Source organism: Terrapene carolina, unplaced genomic scaffold, assembly GCF_002925995.2.
Source record: "Terrapene carolina triunguis isolate 2854851 unplaced genomic scaffold, T_m_triunguis-2.0 Scaffold132, whole genome shotgun sequence".
Taxonomy (NCBI): Eukaryota; Metazoa; Chordata; order Testudines; family Emydidae; genus Terrapene; species Terrapene triunguis.
The window spans coordinates 24278340-24298529 of NW_020664483.1; the positions used below are offsets into that span (position 1 = coordinate 24278340).

The 20190-nt window shown below is 48.7% G+C and overlaps 1 protein-coding gene across 5 annotated transcripts in view; it reads left to right on the forward strand.

The window, feature by feature from the left end:
- RTN4 (reticulon 4) overlaps positions 1–20190 on the forward strand; it is a 96152-nt gene that overhangs the window by 68584 nt on the left and 7378 nt on the right. For all 5 annotated transcript variants that reach the window (XM_024215627.2, XM_029911904.1, XM_029911905.1 and 2 more), the window contains one exon: positions 3104–3242. In XM_024215627.2, the coding sequence (XP_024071395.1) occupies positions 3104–3242 (139 nt within the window). The remainder of the gene's footprint in view (positions 1–3103; positions 3243–20190) is intronic.

Consider the following 20190-nt stretch of genomic DNA (forward strand, 5'->3'; position numbering starts at 1 on the left):
CGCCGGCCCTGCATGTCCCGATTTTCCCGGACATGTCCGGCTTTTTGGGATTTCCCCCCGGACGGGGATTTGGAGCCCAAAAAGCCGGACATGTCCGGGAAAACCCAGACGTATGGTAACCCTAATGCCTGCAGATGCTGCAGGTAAACAAAACAACAATGTATTAGATATTCAATTAAATGATTCCATAGAGTTTAAAATCATCAAATTTTGGTGTAGACCTGTTTATAAGCCGACCCCCACTCTTTGATGCGTCACATTTTTACCAAAATATTCAGCTTATGAACAAGTATATACGGTATTTATTTCAGTTTGGTTCATTGAACTTACTTACACATTAATACTTGATTCAGCACTTCAAATATGCCCTGACATCAGGTACTAAACCACTGAAAATGTTATACTTGGAGACCTGTAAAGCAAATTGTGGTTTGGTAAAGATTAGTAAATACAGCACAAGGTATGTTCGGTTGCTAATTATTCACATTTTGTTATATACCTCTTTCTGAAATCCTTTCTCAGTAGCATGCTTAACTCTTACTATGCTAGCATGAATGTGCAATAATGCAGCAACATTCTAAATGAGTCTATTTGGTTGGATTATAAGCAATTGGTTAGATGCAATATCTGGGTTCATTGTGACCTGATCAGTGGATAAATCTGAAAACTTGGACTCTAATGAAGAAAACTGTAAACAATTAGGGTCAATTTTGAAAACGTGGATGACTGAGTTCATTGAAATCCCCAAGAGAATCAATGATTAACTTGTTAAATAATAATTGTGCCCACTCCCAAGAATGTGGCATGGGCATAGTTCGTGTGGTGTAGAAAGACAGGGAGCTTTGCTATTACTATTGGGTTCATATAGGCCATAGTAGTGCACCTACTGTAGAATTATGTCTTTAGAGATGTAAACTTCACATTAATGCATTAAAATAATTAAGAGTGCATGTTTCTTAATCTCACAACCCGCCACACCATCCAGCAACTGCTTTCCTCCTCTCCATTCCAAAATATGGTTCAGTCTCCTTTTTTCCTCCTTTATTTTCCCAGTTTACTTTTCTTCAGATGCTTTTTTTGTGCTATTGCCAATTCTCTTTTCCAGATAACATTGATATGTGATCGTTTTTAAAACCTCTCCTCCATGAGGACAGATGTAGCCTTCCAGTGGAAGGGACTCTCTCAGGGTCAGTTCTCCCTTCCCTCCCTCCCTTCCATTCCTTCAAAACCAAGGCAAGAGAGGTTTGCTGAGGCAGCTGGTCTGGCTTCCCCTTTGGAATCTCCTCAACTGCACTCTGTAAATGCTTACAGAGGTGACCAGTCCACACCACCCCCCTAAAACTCAACAGCTGCCTGCAATAAGCTTGTCCTTTAAATTAAGGTGGGTGAAAACTCTAAGAAGGGATAATGTTACAGTGCAGTCAGATCAGGAAAAATGCATCTGTGACTATAGACATTAAAACCATAGACCCACAGCTGTGATAGCATTCAGCAGAGCAATGCAAAATAGGATGCTGGCCACCTTAAAGAAGCTGGTTTAAAAGGGAAAGCCTTTAAATTAAAGGAACAGTCTGCTGGCAGTTGGAGTACTCTAAATATAGTTTCTCTGTTATAGGTTTTCAATAAGTACAAACTGGTTTACAATAAGTACATAGTTAAATCCACAACATTTCTAAGATCTGATCTTTCCTTTCTGTCCATACAGTGGATATTCTCATTCAGGCCCTTTCTTATTCACTACAAACTGTTCCTCCCTGGCCTCTCCTCTCCCTGACAGTCCATACAAAATGCAGCTACTGGGACCACGTTTCTGACCTATTGATCAAGTCATGTCATACACCTCACAATCAAGGCCTTGCATGACTCTGCCCCTCCTTCCTTATCCAAGGTTGTCTCTTGCTAGGCTCGGCTCTGCCAATATTAGCAGCCTTGATGCCCCATTTGTCCACTTCTCCTCTGTTTCCCCCCTCTCCCAGCACTGCTCACTTACCTTGGAATACCCTTTTTGAGTTGGTCCCTGTGGCCCTTACCATCTCCTCTTTTAAAATCCACTTCTTCTAGAATGCCTACCAGCAATGAATAACATAAATGTCTTTGTTGTCCTAACATGCTGTGTGTTAACTTCATTTACGACGTCCCCTTTTTCCACCCTCAATCCATTCAGACTGGTTGCCCCACTATATTGCAGTTTGCCTGAACTTAGATTTCAAACTCCTCAGGACAGGGAATCTGTCGTCTTTTGTTTGTAGTTTTGTGGGACATCTAGCACGTTTTTTGAGAATTGTAAAACAATAAATACTTTTTACAGGTTCAATAATACTTAACACAACTGTATAAATACTATAAAATGTGTCTCGTAATTCTAATTACCTGCTAAATAAAATAGGTGACTTAATGCATAGATGTAGAACAGAGCTAATTTGCCAGTCATGGGGCAGTGTAGAACTTGGTGCCATATTCCAGATAAGCAACATCTCCCCTCTGAGCCCTTACTGGACATGAAACTAAATTTTAAAATGATAATTTTCTATTTAAAGTATCTAATACTGACCTAGCGACTCTGCTTATTAGCAGATGGAAAAGGTGGGAAATGGAGTCGGGGATGGGTGTGTGTGAGAACACTTTAACAGGATTACAGGATTTTTATCTTTCTGATTGGAAAATTCCCAGAACTTTCAGCTAAATCTTCAGACATTAAGCAAAGAGAGGGAGATTGCATGGCAGAGTGGAGGAAGGCTGACCTGTTGCAAATTGCAGACCTTAACCTTTCACTTCCAAAAAGTGGGGTACTAAATCCTTTTGGACCAAACTCCTTCTCTAGAACATTAACCATCATTTGCTTAAAGAAATTCCATTTAGAAGACTTAGTAAAATGAAGAGTAACTTTATCCATGTCTTCGTGTTGATTATTGCTTAAAGGTGAGCTGCAAAGAATTTTTTTAATACTGTCTTATCACATTTTTGCTGCATTAAAACAGGGTCCTGACCCACAGTTTGAGAACCACTGCTATAGAGTCTTCCAGAGCAGAGAAGACCAGATTTAGTAACGTAAAAAACAACCAGGTAAAGCTTATGTTTCATGAATGATTCTTTCATTTTTCAGGGCTTACTTGGAGACTGATGTTGCTGTGTCTGAGGAGCTTGTCCAGAAGTACAGCAATGCTGCACTTGGCCACATTAATGGCACAGTAAAGGAGCTCAGACGTCTTTTCCTAGTTGATGACTTAGTTGATTCTCTGAAGGTAAATGATAAAGCATTCAACATACAGCTGTAGATTTGACTTTCCTCAACAGGGCTTAAAAAGAGAGGTTTAAATTGAACCAGTGGTCAGATGTTAAAGGTATTTGGAATGTATCTATTTCTTTAAAAATCTCAATTTGGGGGTAGCTGGGCAGAGTCTAACTCCTTTCTATTTTTGTTTTTTGGCTCACATGTCAGCACCAGTAAGTGGCCAGCATCTGGCCAATTGAATTTCTTGGTACAGTTTCTCATTCTGCTAATCTTAAATACCCAAAAGAACATTTATAGCTGTGCAGCTTGAGATTACCTAAAGCACTGATGAACATTACATTTCAAATGGCGTTTGACATGAATTTTCTAATGTTGTACAAGTCTCCAACAATAATAGACTTGTAAATAGTTACCTCAACCACCTGTTATATCCTTTCCCTCTGTGTCTGGGTCTACCTGTTGCAGTGCAGACTCCCGCAGTCCCAGGGAGAGGCTACATAATAACACTGTCATATAATTTAAATCCTTAGCAGCAGGGAGGTTTGACTCATGCCAGTATTTTTATAAAGATCCTGTGGTGGTTCTTCGAGTGCTGTCCCTGGGGGTGCTCCACTCTAGGTGACGGTGCGTCCCGGCACCGTTGATTGGTGATCTTCGGTCGCAGTGCCTGGTCGGGACGCATGTGCTCAGCTGCTGTCTCGTGGCGTTGTTAGGGTCTGCCTGAGCGCGCGCATCCCGCACAAACATCTCCCCCCCCCCCCCCCCCCCCGTTCCTTCTCTGCCATCCTCGGCTGAAGACGGGACTCTGGGCAGTGCTGATCCTCTTCCCTGGCTTCTGAAGGAAACAATTACAAAGAACATAGAAATAGTTAGTAACATCCCAGTTGTTTCCCTTCCTTTAGAATAGTTACTTAGTTTAAAAAAAAAAAAAAAAACTTTTCTCCAAGTTTGTCTCCCACTGAGACACTCTCCCCTGGCATTCCTAGCACAATAATGCCAGGGCCTTCAGGATTCAAGAAATGTGCACCCTCTCAGGCGAAGAGGCAAGAAGCTCTGCATCTGCCTATGGAGATGGGCAGTAAACCCTCTCCCTCACACTCCCCTGCCAAAGCAGAACCGACCGGGAGCCCGGCTTCACCCTCTCACACTAGTAATCAAAGACGAATTAATTGCCAAAATTAGGCTATCCCATTATACCATCGCCTCCATAAATGTATCAAGCTTAGTCTTGAAGCCAGATATGTCTTTTGCCCCCGCTACTCCCCTTGGAAGGCTGTTCCAGAACCTTCATCTAATTTCAAGTCTAAACTTCCTGATAGCCAGTTTATATCCAGTTTGTTCTTGTGTCCAGATTGGTACCGAGCTTAAATAATTCCTCTCCCTCCATGGTATTCATTCCTCTGATATACTTATAGAGAGCAAGCATATCTCCCCTCAGCCTTCTTTTGGTTAGGCTAAACAAGCCAAGATCTTTGAGTCTCCTTTCATAAGACAGGTTTTCCATTCCTCGGATCATCCTAGTAGCCCTTCTCTGAACCTGTTCCAGTTTGATTTCATCCTTCTTAAACATGGGAGACCAGAACTGCACACAGTATTCCAGATGATATCTCCCCAGTGCCTTGTATAACAGTACTAACACCTCCTTATCTCTACTGGAAATACCTCGCCTAATGTATCCCAAGACCGCATTAGCTTTTTTCATGGCTATATCACATTGGCAGCAGTCCAAAGTGGAGGATCTCCCCTTTGACAAAGATAAACTCTTTTCCAAAAAAAACGATGAAGTCCTTCACACTATGAAAGACTCTAGAGCCACCGTGCGCACATTGTGCATATACCCATTCATCCCCAGGAGACCACAGTATCAACCTTATCAGAGGCCCAGCGCACAACAATATCATTGACCCCAGTCCAGACCGTATGACACTGGGAGAAACCGCAACAGACCTCCTAGGCTCAGGCAAAACCAGGCGCAAGCAACTACTTCCCGCCATTGGGTAACAAACAACAATTTTGAAGTGTTGGTCGGGGGTCTGCGTGACCATCCCTTGACTCCGCTGCCTATTTGCCTATTTGCCTCCAGGCTTTCACCATGTCTGGCAACAGATCACACACGACCTCTGGGTCCTGGAAATAGCTCAGTCAGGTTACTCCATCTTTCCCGCCCACCCTTTCCCCTTCCCCTTCCCTCTTCAGGGATCCCTCTCACAAGCACCTTCTCTGCGTGGAGGTGGCTCATCTTCTCCACCTAGGTGCAGTCGAACATGTACTGACGCAACATCGGGGAAAAGGATTCTACTCCGACTACTTTCTAACCCAAAAGAAAGGTGTATGTGTACAAAAATTCAAGATGGTCACATTGGGCACAATAATACCCATGCTAGAACAAGGGGACTGGTTCACAGCCCTCGCCCTACAAGATACCTATTTCCATATATCCATTCATCCAGCACACAGACACTTCCTGCGATTCCTCACTATTACGCATCTCATAGGCACGATCTCGGTTCGCGCCAGAATACAGGCAGGGACCTGCCTTCAGCTTCTTGGTCACAGGGCAGCCACCACCTTCGTGGCCAAATATTCCACACTGCACATTCTCCACTTTTTTGCTCATCCAATGATGTGGGGTAATTTTTGGAAAGGATTTACTCTGGACGTCAAGTGGATGGGTCCTTACTCCATTGTGAGTCGCCTCTCCCCGGTAGTGGACCAGCTTCAGCTCCCTGGCAAATTGAAATGGGTGCATGCCAATCAGCTCAAAACATATGTTTCTCCCTGTGTTTCTGGTCATGGCATCGTGGGACTCGGTTGTGGACCAGCCACCTGCCTGGACCATCCGGGTTTCCAGCTGGCCATGGGATTATCCGAATAATCATAATTATGAGGAAGAGAGATACCTCCAAAGGCTCTCCCTGGATCGAGCTGCTGATGGGGCCCGAGCCATAGTGTGGTGGAAGGCTGGAGGGGAGGTGCCTTGGAGACCATGCATAGTCCGGATAGACCTAGCAGGGCCACAGCAAAATACCTGGTGGGTGGCCCCGAGCCTCCCATGGATTCCATTGGGACAAACCCTGTTCCTCCTGTGGGGGCCTGGAGGGGGAGTGGAAGTGGAATGGGAAGTCCTTTGGCAAGCAATAGCAATTACTGATCTCGGGGCGTAATGTTGTTGTAACCTCCTACACCAGGCAAACAACATCCATGACGAAAGCCAGGGAGGGCTGTAACGGGACAACTAATAATTTAGGGAGTGTTCATCCGTGCCTAAGTTTCCCCAATAGGCACATTTGTGGTGGTCTTTTTCTTTCCCTCTTGCTTTGTTAACAGGACAAAGCAGTAATAACAAGAGCCCAGGAACACCCCAAACAGGAATGGTGGGATCGCTCTTGCTGCTTCAGGCCTGCAAAATTTGTCAGGGCAAAACAATATATGTATGATGACACATCTCTATGGGAATCCTTGAGTCTCCATTGTTTTTGGCCTCCTTTGTTAATTTTACCAGTGTCCAAAATTGGCCCTGGTAAAAGAAAAGGTCAATTATCCATTGGGGAGGGGGGCAATTGTGGCTTAGCATCCTAGGAGAGTGGCATCATGTATTATCTGGGATTGGGTGGTCCATCACGACATGTGGGAGGTGGCTCCCTCCAATGACATGGCTAAGCGGTATGTGCTGACTACATCTTCTATCAGCACATATGGATTGCAGAGGGCAACACTTGGCAGCTGTGACCTATGGAGCCCCCTCAAATGGTGTGTAAGGAGAAGGCAGTGCCAGGCTGCTTTTATGAGGTGAGTCAACACATCTGTTGGGAAGGGGAGTGTGACGAACTGGGACTGTTCTTAATGTGGCCTGTGAATGCTGACAGGGGAGTGTGGCTAGGATAGTCTGCAATGGGGGGATGGAAGACTGACCTACGGAGAATACCTGAGCATGTAACATGAGAACCCAGGAGGGGGCTGGGGCCAGGTGACACCTTTGCCCGGGAAACTGAACAAAGGCGGTGGGAGGGGTCGCTGAAGGGAGAGTCTGAGAAGCTGGCTGGTGAGGTGGCTGGGAGGCAGGGAGGGCTCTGACCTCCGGAGGGGGGCTGGGGTGCCCGAGGACCCCAAGATGGACCTAACTGAGGGGTATCCTGTTGTCTGTGCCTGCAAGACCTGTCTTGGGCTGTATTCCCGTCGTCTAAATAAACCTTCTGCTTTACTGGCTGGCTGAGAGTCATGGTGAATCGCAGGCCGCTGGGGGTGCAGGGCCCTGAGTCCCCCCATACTCCGTGACAACTGGTGGCAGCAGCGGGATCTACTGCATCCCGTGGACGGCGCTTCCTGCAGTAAGTGACTGGGGAGAAGTAAAACGAAGGGGGATTGACGGGGACCAGGCGTGCTGAAGAGTCAGAGAGAGACGGTTATCACCCCTGGGAGTGTGTGACCAGCGAGAAGGACTTTTGCAGTAACAGGGTCCCCCGGGGGGATCGCAGCGAGTGGTCCCAGGGGCGGAGGAATCTGCAGCTCGACCCTGGCAGAGAGGTGGTGACCTCGAGAAGGGCTGGCACACTAGGGGTCTCCCTGGAAACGGTGGGGAGCAGTGAGCACCCAGGCCTGTGAGTGGCCAGCAGGAAGATGTATGCCAAGCGGCTTAAGAGTGACCTGGTGGAGCTTTGCAAGCAGAGGGGGGTGCGCATTGGGAGGCTCACCAAAGAACAGCTCATTGCCCAGCTGGAGAAGGGAGATCGCTCGAATGAACTGATCCCTGTCTCTGAGGGAAGCAGCCTGGCAGATGCAGCGCAGGCCCCAGTGTCTGTCCCATCTGGGAGTGGTCAGCCGGCTGCTGAGGGCTTCCCGAGACCCCTCCTTCCTATGCCTAGGGGAAGGGTGGGGAGGAGCCCAGCAAATACCGAGGGCGCAGTGACCCCCCCAGCCAGCAGGGGATCCTCCCGGCCATGCGCGCCATCCATGGAACGGAATGGGAGATAGAGCTAAAACTGAGAGAGCTGGAGGATCGTGAACAACAGAGACAGCATGAACGGGAGGAGAATGAGAGACAGAGGCAGCATGAAGAGAGACAGAGGCATCACGAACTGGAGCTGGCGAGGCTGAGGGGCCGCGAGACCCCAGCTGCGGTGAGTGAGGGGGGACCCAAGACTGCACGGAGCTTTGATAAGTGCATCCTGGCCCCACGTAAGGAGGGGGAGGACATGGATGACTTCCTGGATGCCTTTGAGACGGCCTGCGAGCTGCACCAGGTTGATCCTGCGGACAGACTCCGGGTTCTCACCCCCTTATTGGACCCCAAAGCTGTGGCATTGTACCGCCAACTGGAAGAGGCGGAGAAAGGGGACTACGAACTATTCAAAAAGGCCCTGCTACGTGAGTTTGGGCTGACTTCTGAGATGTACCGGGAAAGGTTCCGGAGTCAGGATAAAACCCCTGAGATCTCCTATCTGCAACTAGCCGTCCGCATGGAGGGATACGCCAGCAAGTGGGCAGATGGGGCCCAGACGAAGGAGGACCTGGTTAAACTGCTGGTACTGGAGCAACTGTATGAGCGGTGCCCATCTGACCTGAGGCTGTGGTTGAGGGACAAAAAACCAGAGAACCCGCGACATGCAGGCCGGCTGGCCGATGAGTTTGTAAAGAGCCGGTCAGGGGATAACAGGGAGGAGTCCCAAAGGAACAGTCCCACCACAACGCAGAGAGAGAGTCACCATGGGACCTCCCAGCGGGAAAATACGGAAAACCCCCATCAAAGGGGAACATCCGGCGTCAGGGCCATCCGACCCACTCGAGGGGACCCATGGGACATGGGCTGCTATCACTGTGGCCAGAGAGGCCACATACGGGCCCAGTGCCCCAGGCTCAGGGACAGACTGAGCAGACCAAACCCACAGAGGGTTGACTGGGTAGAGACCCAGCCGGGCGAGAGGCAGCACTCCCAGGGAAGGGGGGCTGGCAGAGTACCACCTGCTAAGGAGGGAGGAGAGCTCCAGGCCAGCTCCTCTGGGGGGCTGGATGCTCCAGACTCAGGGTTTTTGGTTTATACGGTGGGCGCAGGGCTGTCCCTCCGGAGAGAGTACCTTGTTCCCCTGGAGGTGGATGGGAGGAAGGTCGATGGATACTGGGATACGGGCGCAGAGGTGACGCTGGCCCGGCCCGAGGTGGTGGGCCCAGATCAGGTGGTGCCCAACATCTACCTGACCCTGACGGGGGTGGGCGGGACACCAGTCAAAGTGCCCGTGGCGAGGGTACACCTGAAGTGGGGGGCCAAGGAGGGCCCCAAGGATGTAGGGGTACACCCGTATTTGCCCATTGAGGTGTTGATGGGGGTGGGGGACCTGGAGGACTGGCCAAGCAACCCCCAGAATGCACTGGTTGTGACCCGCAGTCAGAGCCGACGAGGAGCACTGCGCCCTGGCCTTGGGGAGGGTGCCTTGCCTGAGGCGCAGGACCCTAACCTGGTGGGGAGGGAACACCCAGGGACACGGCTCAGGGAGGCAGCGGCTTCAGACCCAGACGGCGAGAGAGAACAGGTGGCCATTCCTGTCCCACTGCTGAGTTCCAAGCCGAGGTGTAGAAAGATCCCTCCTTGCGGAAGATAAGGGACCTGGCCGACCTCAGTGCGGTACAGACCATGGGGAGAGGTGGCTAGAAAAGGTTCCTGTGGGAGAAGGGGTTCCTGTACCGAGAATGGGCTCCCCCAGGGAAAATGGAGTCAGGGGGGATCAGGAGGCAGCTGGTGGTACCCCAGAAGTATCGCCGCCAGCTGCTGTACCGGGCCCACGACATTCTCCTCTCAGGGCACCAGGGAACCTGGCGTACCCAGCAGAGGCTGCTACGGAGCTTTTACTGGCCTGGGGTCTTTGTTACTGTCCGACAGTACAGCCGATCCTGTGACCTCTGTCAGAGGGGAAGGAAGGCCCGGGACAAGGGGAAAACGGCTTTAGGACCCTTGCCCAGCATAGAGGAGCCTTTCCGGAGGGTGGCCAAGGTTAAAAGGGGGGCTCTGAACCAAGAGAGCCCGAAGCACAGACCTCCAGACTGGAGTGCTGGGAGAAGACCACAGCCCAGTTGGAACCCCAGGGGTATTGGGGTGGGAAAAGGGCACAGGCCGCATAACCCTTCCCACATGCGAACTGCGAATGCCCTCGAGCACCCCCAACCTAAGGGGGGGCGTGAAACTGGAGGGGCCTGGTGTAATTCTCACCAAGGAATGGGAGGGATGCTGGGGCATCCATGGGAATGGGGGTAGGTTCGAACTTCCCCGGGTCACTGGCTGAAGTGACCCCGCTCAGTTCGGTCTCGAAGTGGGGAGAGATGTGACGAACTGGGACTGTTCTCAATGTGGCCTGTGAATGCTGACAGGGGAGTGTGGCTAGGATAGTCTGCAATGGGGGGATGGAAGACTGACCTACGGAGAATACCTGAGCATGTAACATGAGAACCCAGGAGGGGGCTGGGGCCAGGTGACACCTTTGCCCGGGAAACTGAACAAAGGCGGTGGGAGGGGTCGCTGAAGGGAGAGTCTGAGAAGCTGGCTGGTGAGGTGGCTGGGAGGCAGGGAGGGCTCTGACCTCCGGAGGGGGGCTGGGGTGCCCGAGGACCCCAAGATGGACCTAACTGAGGGGTATCCTGTTGTCTGTGCCTGCAAGACCTGTCTTGGGCTGTATTCCCGTCGTCTAAATAAACCTTCTGCTTTACTGGCTGGCTGAGAGTCATGGTGAATTGCAGGCCGCTGGGGGTGCAGGGCCCTGAGTCCCCCCATACTCCGTGACAGGGAGGCATTGGAATATGCCCCCAATGCAGCACATGTGTTTACCAATACCTCTGCGTGTGTTTGGAGAACTACCAACCCCAGAATGCCTTTCGATTTGCTGTTAAGCTCACAAATGCAAATTTTTTCAGTGCATTGGCCCGCCGATCTACAACAGACTGTTAACGTTTCTAACTATGTTGTGTTTAATTTTTCATGGATAACACCCAATGTGTTTCTCCCGTTGGCGCACACCCGATAGCAACTTTCCGTATTCCAGACAGATACTTCCTCCTTCACGGTGTTAAAACACACATTTAACCTGGAGAAAGCTGCCTTTGCCACAGCCATCTGGATGGGGCATCTGTGTCAACAGGGGAATGTGTTATGCTGTGTTATTAATGAAGCCAGAAGTCATTATTGGCTAGTGTATGCAATAGTTGCTTTTTTAACAATCTTGTGTATGCTGTATTGTTGTTTAGGTAGAAGACCAATAGTAACCCTTGCCACCATATCGGGGGGAAGGTGGAAACCTAAGTGGTGACCTCTCCCAACAAAATGTTGATTCAGGGTGAAGGGGGGGACTGTCACACCCCAAGGCCCCCTCCTTCAGGGAGTCCCCTGGGAAGGCAGATCAGCATTGTATGTTGCTAAAGCTGTTGCTAGCATCACAAAGCATTTTGGGGAGGGTCAAAGGTGTGTGAGTGGGGAGTGGAAGATTCCTTTGCAGGTCGTGAGAGGCCAAGAGGGGGGAAAGAAGAAGAGAGCAGAGAATGGGTTAACTCGGCACCTCAGCTAGCTCTGTGTGAGACTAGGAGGCTGGCCCCAGCCCAAGGTCATGGGCTCGAGAAATCAGCAGCTGTGAGAAGCGAAGAACTAAGTTGAGCAGAGCTGCAGAGATAACAGCGAGAGCGAATGAAACGGGAACAGCAAAGGCCAACAGAAGGGAAAACAGTCTCCGGAGCCGGGATGTATTGGGAAACCAGGGCAAGTCTGTTTGGACTGGTACAAAGAGCACCAGGAACAGAGGGTCCTGAACGAACCCCCCCACCCCCCCCCCACCCCCCCAAGGAGCCCAGGACTTTAAAAACCCTCTTTAGAGCTGAAGCAACTCGGAGAGCACAGCAGATCCTTGGACGGCCTGGGCCCAGGACAGCATTCCCGTCCACCTTCTCCCCCCCTTCCCTTTCTTCTGACGTTACACCCAGACTTGGCCAGTCTGGGTCGTGCGTGTGTGAGTATGAAAGTAGGTTAGGGTTTGGGACATTAACGCTTTCTTTCTTCCCCTGAGTGATGTGGGAGCGTTCCCAGCACACTCTGCTGTTATTTCATTATTTTATCAATAAAGCTTTAAAATTTACACTTGGTGTGCTTCGTCATCTCCTCCCCAAAAAGATCCTGTGGCCCCAGCCTGATCAACTATGGCCCCAGGCAGTTTAACGAAAATCTGTCACAAGATGCCTTCAGGATTGACTCAACTCCAACTACAAACCCAGCAGACACAGTTTCTGCATAACACTGACTCCGCCACTGAACATATTGGTCTCCCTACATTGGTGGACAAAACCAGAGAACCTATGCACGGGTGTTCCCTTCCATCCACGTTCCCCAGTACTCATGCTGACCACGGACGCTTCCCAGATAGATTACGGAGCGCACTTAGGCGACAGGATCACTGGTCCCTATCAGAGACGCGTCTGCACATCAATCTCCTAGAACTCAGAGACGTCAGGCAGGGAGGAGCACGATCTCACTCCCTATGCACAGAAGCCATTAAACTATGGAATTGGTGGATACAACATCACATAAAAGTCAACACTTCCTACCTGCCTGGGTGTCACAACACTACCGCTGACACACTCAGCAGACACTTCTCCGAGGAACACGAATGGGAATTACATCCCACGGTATTCTGACAGCTCTCCTCCCACTGGGGCACTCCGTCAATAGACCTGTTTGCCACTCCTCAAAACTGCAAATGCCATCTATTTTGCTCCAGAGCGGGACTCGGAAATGCATCTCTAGGAGATGCATTCCGCATTCCTTGGAACAACTCCCTCATGTACGCTTTTCCACTGATTCCACTGATACACAGGGTTCTACACAACATCAGAGGACAAGGCCCAGGTCATACTTACTGCCCCAGCTTGGCCCAAGCAGACATGGTATCCTTACCTGCTATGCATGTCCATCCGTCCTCCCTGTACTCTCCCCGACAGACCAGATCTCCTCTCCCAGAACTGCGGTCGGCTTCTTCATCCACAGCTCCAGAAACTCCATCTGACGGCATGGTTCCTTCATGGTTTCAATCCCATGAATTAGCCTGCTTGGAACAGGTCCAACACCTCCTCCTGCACAGTAGAAGGGGCTCCACTCCTAAGACTTACCTGCAAAAGTAGAAACGCTTCTCCATCTGCTGCTTCCACAGATGCCTAATACCCCAGACTGCAACCCTCCCTGACATCTTATATTATCTTTTCGAACTAAAACAGGACGGGCTTTCGCTCAGTTCTGTCAGAGTACACCTCGCAGCCCTTACCATCTTCCATGACACTCTGGACGGCTATTCACTTTTCGCCCACCCCACCATGAAACGCTTCCTCACGGGTTTGCAAAATCTCTACCCTGAGATTCATTCACTAGTAGCCTCCTGGAGTCTCAACCTAGTTCTCCGTGCTCTTATGAAACCCCCTTTTGAGCCCCTGGCCACCTCATCCCTGCTCCACATGTCCATGGAAGTGGCTTTCTTGGTTGCCGTAATGTCAACAAGAAGAGTTGGTGAAGTAAGCGCCCTGATGTCCTACCCTTCCTACACCATTTTCTCTAAAGAGAAAGTTACTATACCCACCCCAAATTCCTCCCCAAGGTTGTGTCTACCTTCCACCTTAACCAGTCAATACACTTACCTGTATTCCATCCCAAGCCTCACACAACTCCACAGGAAACTGCGTTACATACCCTTGGCATCCAACGGGCTCTTGCATTCTATTTTGACAGAACTAAACCATTTCGTGAATCCCCTAGGCTATTTGTTTCTACTACCGAGAGATCAAAGGGTGACGCTTTCTCTAGGCAAAGACTCCCCAAGTGGATCTCAGCCTGCATCAGATCCTGCTATCAGACCAGAATGTTCAACCACCAGAGGGTGTTAGGACTCCTTTTACTAGAGCAATGTCAACATCCATTGCCTTCCTCCACAACATACCTGTTACAGACATATGCAAGGCGGCCACGTGGACATCTGACCACACATTTGCCAAACATTATGCTATCACACGGGATACCACGGCAGACACCATAGTCGGCCGTACGGTACTGTCTACCGTTGTCCCTCACACAATTCCAAAATCCCACCAACCATAGTGGGTACTGCTTCACATTCAGCTAGAGTGGAGCACCCACAGGGACAGCATTCGAAGAAGAGAAAGTTACTCACCTTGCAGTAACTGAGGTTCTTTGAGATGTGTGTCCCTGTGGGTGCTCCACTACCCACCCTCCTCCCCTCTACTTTGGAGTACTAATAAGACAACTCTACGGTAGAGAAGGAACTGAGGGAGGTGCAGGACACGTGTGCTCAGGCAGCCCTAACGACGCCATGAGATAGCAGCTTAGCGCGTGCGTCCCGAGCAGGCACTGCTACCGAAGATCACCGATCAACAGCGCTGGGATTCACCGTCACCTAGAGTGGAGCACCATAGGGACACACATCTTGAAGAACCTCAGTTACTGCAAGATGAGTAACTTTCTCATTCTCATTTCTTGCACTTCCCATTTCTATTTCTGTTGATACAGTAGCCCTCTGGTGAGGTGGTCCAAACAGATCTGTTTCTACTTCTGCGTGAGTTTCTGCAGTAACTATATTCTGACTGCTGCCCCTCCCTCTCAATCCTCACACTTAGTGATCCTCTGGGGGAAGAGTACACCACTTCCACACTCAATAAGAGGGAACTGAATTATAAACCACAGGTTGAAAACCACAGTTCTATGGTAATGACAACCTTTCATGGACCCCTTACACATAGTCTGCAGACCCAAGGGGTCTGCGGATTACAGGTTGAAAACCACAGTTCTAGCCAATTGAACAGCTGTGAAATGACCAAAGTTACATTTTGATATATAATCAATTACCTTTTAAATTGCCCTTTTTAAAAAAAGCAAATTCCCTACATATATTGTGTGCTCTTATAGTTAGCTATTTGTGAGGCATGTTTTAGCCTCAGATTTAAAGCCTCTTTTGGCCCGGACTAAAATCTTGTGGATCTGTCTAAGGAATTAAATACATCATGGAAAAACTTAATCACAAAGGGCTTTTGTCTGGCAAAAAGGTTTTAATAATTAAGGTGCTCCTTAAGGTGTAAGCCCTCATTTGTGATATGAGAATTTACACACCAACTGCTTGTGATGCCACAAACAAAGAATTAGGCCATTGGCTAAGGGAAAAGAATGGACAGCCAAACTGTTCTTGAAGATCTGACTTTCATTCAGTCATTATTAATGAATGCAAGAAAAGAGAAAAATCCTTCCAAATAAATATTCCAGTTGCTCTTTAAATAGCTTGGTTTGTGAGCTTCAGGAAAGCTGCTGTTTATCCTGCTAAACTATTATTTCTTTTTCTTCAATTTCTTTTGATTTCTAAATAATATTGAAAGAGGCTCATTTGTCTTGGAGGAAAGCTTTAACCTACTTAAACCTAATGCACTTTTTTATTGTATGGTAGTCGGATGCAGGCTTTGTATGAAATCAATAAACTGGAAAGTCAGCTTACAAAATTTCATGGCTCTGAAGTAGTTTCTGTTGTAGGAAAACTTTAAGATATTGAGGTTTTATGCCTAATAAGGGCCCCGGTGAACAAATGACATTGGCTTATCTATTTAAATAAACATCTTGGGTGTAGAAAATTACATTTATGCTTTTACATAATATTCCATGTTACTGAAGTTGAAAGTGGAACAGGAGTATAGTCCAGTTTATCATATGTGCTTATGCGAACAGTGAAATCTAGGTGTAATCATTTCTGAGATGTTTTGATTTATTTGTACTGTATATGGTCAAGTTCAAAGGAATTCTTTCAGTTATAACTTCGAAGAATAGCTTTGTACAGTACTTGCCAGGAAAAGCCAAGGAAGGGAACTGTATTGTATTGGGTGTGTGGTTATATAGTGACTCATGCTATAAAGAACATTTCTGTTAGGACATGAATACTATGAAGCCATGTTGTTACTTGAGTGATGGAGCCCATTACTTTAATTGAACTAGCTCATAGTAAAACAACTTGTTTTTTTAAATTTGCCATTAAATTAGATTACAAATTACTTGTGTAATCAGTTACTAATAATTGGAATAAAGTGTGTGAAGAATTACTTATGGCACTTGGCTCACCCATCAGGATTATGGGTTTTTTTCAGCGATTGGAAGGCAAAAGATGCACTGTCCTAGGGATGGGGGTTCCACGACCACCACTCCCAAGAGGAGGAGGAGGGTGGTGGTGGTCGGGGACTCCCTCCTCAGGGGGACTGAGTCATCTATCTGCTGCCCCGACCGGGAAAACTGAGAGGTCTGCTGCTTGCCAGGAGCTAGGATACAAGATGTGACGGAGAGACTGCCGAGACTCATCAAGCCCTCGGATCACTACCCCTTCCTGCTTCTCCACGTGGGCACCAATGATACTGCCAAGAATGACCTTGAGCGGATCACTGCAGACTCCGTGGCTCAGGGAAGAAGGATAAAGGAGTTTGAGGCGCAAGTGGTGTTCTCGTCCATCCTCCCTGTGGAAGGAAAAGGCCTGGGTAGAGACCGTCGAATCGTGGAAGTCAATGAATGGCTACGCAGGTGGTGTCGGAGAGAAGGCTTTGGATTCTTCGACCATGGGATGGTGTTCCAAGAAGGAGGAGTGCTGGGCAGGGACGGGCTCCACCTAACGAAGAGAGGGAAGAGCATCTTCGCCAGCAGGCTGGCTAACCTAGTGAGGAGGGCTTTAAACTAGGTTCACCGGGGGAAGGAGACCAAAGCCCTGAGGTAAGTGGGGAAATGGGATCCTGGGAGGAAGCACAAGCAGGAGAGTGCAAGAGGGGAGGACTCCTGTCTCATACTGAGAAAGAGGGACGATCGATGAGTTATCTTAAGTGCCTATACACAAATGCAAGAAGCCTGGGAAACAAGCAGGGAGAACTGGAAGTCCTGGCACAGTCAGGGAACTATGATGTCATTGGAATAACAGAGACTTGGTGGGATAACTCACATGACTGGAGTACTATCATGGATGGATATAAACTGTTCAGGAAGGACAGGCAGGGCAGAAAAGGTGGGGGAGTTGCGTTGTATGTAAGAGAGGAGTATGACTGCTCAGAGCTCCGGTATGAAACTGCAGAAAAACCTGAGTGTCTCTGGATAAAGTTGAGAAGTGTGAGCAACAAGGGTGATGTCGTGGTCGGAGTCTGCTATAGACCACCAGACCAGGGGGATGAGGTGGACGAGGCTTTCTTCTGGCAACTAGCAGAACTTGCTAGATTGCAGGCCCTGGTTCTCATGGGAGACTTTAATCACCCTGATATCTACTGGGAGAGCAATACAGCGGTGCACAGAGAATCCAGGAAGTTTTTGGAAAGTGTAGGGGACAATTTCCTGGTGCAAGTGCTGGAGGAACCAACTAGGGGCAGAGCTTTTCTTGACCTGCTGCTCACAAACAGGGAAGAATTAGTAGGGGAAGCAAAAGTGGATGGGAACCTGGGAGGCAGTGACCATGAGATGGTCGAGTTCAGGATCCTGACACAAGGAAGAAAGGAGAGCAGCAGAATACGGACCCTGGACTTCAGAAAAGCAGACTTTGACTCCCTCAGGGAACAGATGGGCAGGATCCCCTGGGAGAATAACATGAAGGGCAAAGGGGTCCAGGAGAGCTGGCTGTATTTTAAAGAATCCTTATTGCGGTTGCAGGAACAAACCATCCCGATGTGTAGAAAGAATAGTAAATATGGCAGGCGACCAGCTTGGCTAAACAGTGAAATCCTTGCTGATCTTAAACGCAAAAAAGAAGCTTACAAGAAGTGGAAGATTGGACAAATGACCAGGGAGGAGTATAAAAATATTGCTCAGGCATGCAGGAGTGAAATCAGGAAGGCCAAATCACACTTGGAGTTGCAGCTAGCAAGAGATGTTAAGAGTAACAAGAAGGGTTTCTTCAGGTATGTTAGCAACAAGAAGAAAGTCAAGGAAAGTGTGGGACCCTTACTGAATGAGGGAGGCAACCTAGTGACCGAGGATGTGGAAAAAGCTAATGTACTCAATGATTTTTTTGCCTCTGTCTTCACAAACAAGGTCAGCTCCCAGACTGCTGCACTGGGCAGCACAATATGGGGAGAAGGTGACCAGCCCTCTGTGGAGGAAGAAGTGGTTCGGGACTATTTAGAAAAACTGGACGTGCACAAGTCCATGGGGCCGGATGCGCTGCATCCGAGGGTGCTAAAGGAGTTGGCGGATGAGATTGCAGAGCCATTAGCCATTATTTTTGAAAACTCATGGCGATAGGAGGAGGTCCCGGATGACTGGAAAAAGGCTAATGTAGTGCCCATATTTAAAAAAGGGAAGAAGGAGGATCCGGGGAACTACAGGCCAGTCAGCCTTACCTCAGTCCCTGGAAAAATCATGGAGCAGGTCTTCAAGGAATCAATTATGAAACACTTAGAGGAGAGGAAAGTGATCAGGAACAGTCAGCATGGATTCACCAAGGGGAAGTCGTGCCTGACTAACCTGATTGCCTTCTATGAGGAGATAACTGGCTCTGTGGATGAGGGGAAAGCAGTGGATGTGTTCTTCCTTGACTTTAGCAAAGCTTTTGATACGGTCTCCCACAGTATTCTTGCTGCCAAGTTAAAGAAGTATGGGCTGGATGAATGGACTGTAAGGTGGATAAAAAGCTGGCTAGATCGTCGGGCTCAACGGGTAGTGATCAATGGCTCCATGTCTAGTTGGCAACCAGTTTCAAGCGGAGTGCCCCAAGGGTCGGTCCTGTGGCCGGTTTTGTTTAATATTTTTATTAATGATCTGGAGGATGGAGTGGACTGCACTCTCAGCAAGTTTGCCGATGACACTAAACTAGGAGGCGTGGTAGATACACTAGAGGGTAGGGATCGGATACAGAGGGACCTAGACAAATTAGAGGATTGGGCCAAAAGAAACCTGATGAGGTTCAACAAGGACAAGTGCAGAGTCCTGCACTTAGGACGGAAGAATCCCATGCACTGCTACAGACTAGGGACCGAATGGCTAGGTAGCAGTTCTGCAGAAAAGGACCTAGGGGTCACAGTGGACGAGAAGCTGGATATGAGTCAACAGTGTGCTCTTGTTGCCAAGAAGGCTAAAGGCATTTTGGGCTGTATAAGTAGGGGCATTGCCAGCAGATCGAGGGACGTGATCGTTCCCCTTTATTCGACATTGGTGAGGCCTCATCTGGAGTACTGTGTCCAGTTTTGGGCCCCACACTACAAGAAGGATGTGGAAAAATTGGAAAGAGTCCAGCGGAGGGCAACAAAAATGATTTAGGGGTCTGGAGCGCATGACTTATGAGGAGAGGCTGAGGGAACTGGGATTGTTTAGTCTCCAGAAGAGAAGAATGAGGGGGGATTTGATAGCAGCCTACAACTACCTGAAAGGGGGTTCCAAAGAGGATGGAACTCGGCTGTTCTCAGTGGTGGCAGATGACAGAACAAGGAGCAATGGTCTCAAGTTGCAGTGGGGGAGGTCTAGGTTGGATATTAGGAAACACTATTTCACTAGGAGGGTGGTGAAGCACTGGAACGCGTTACCTAGGGAGGTGGTGGAGTCTCCTTCCTTGGAGGTTTTTAAGGCCCGGCTTGACAAAGCCCTGGCTGGGATGATTTAGTTGGGAATTGGTCCTGCTTTGAGCAGGGGGTTGGACTAGATGACCTCCTGAGGTCCCTTCCAACCCTGATATTCTATGATTCTATGATTACAGTAGGAGTCAAGAATATCACTGTAACTCATGTAGACAGTGAACTTTTGACCTTATGCATTCATTCTTTCCTGTATGGAGCAGTACTATCTTTGTGATAGACTTTGGACTGCTTATGCTTCACTCTGGCTTGGAGCCATAGAAATAAAGAGCTTTAAAAAAATCTTACTAAGACAAAGCAGCAGCAGTTACCGTATATACTTGATCATAAGCCGGTTCGTTTATAAGCCGACCCTCTCCCCCCCC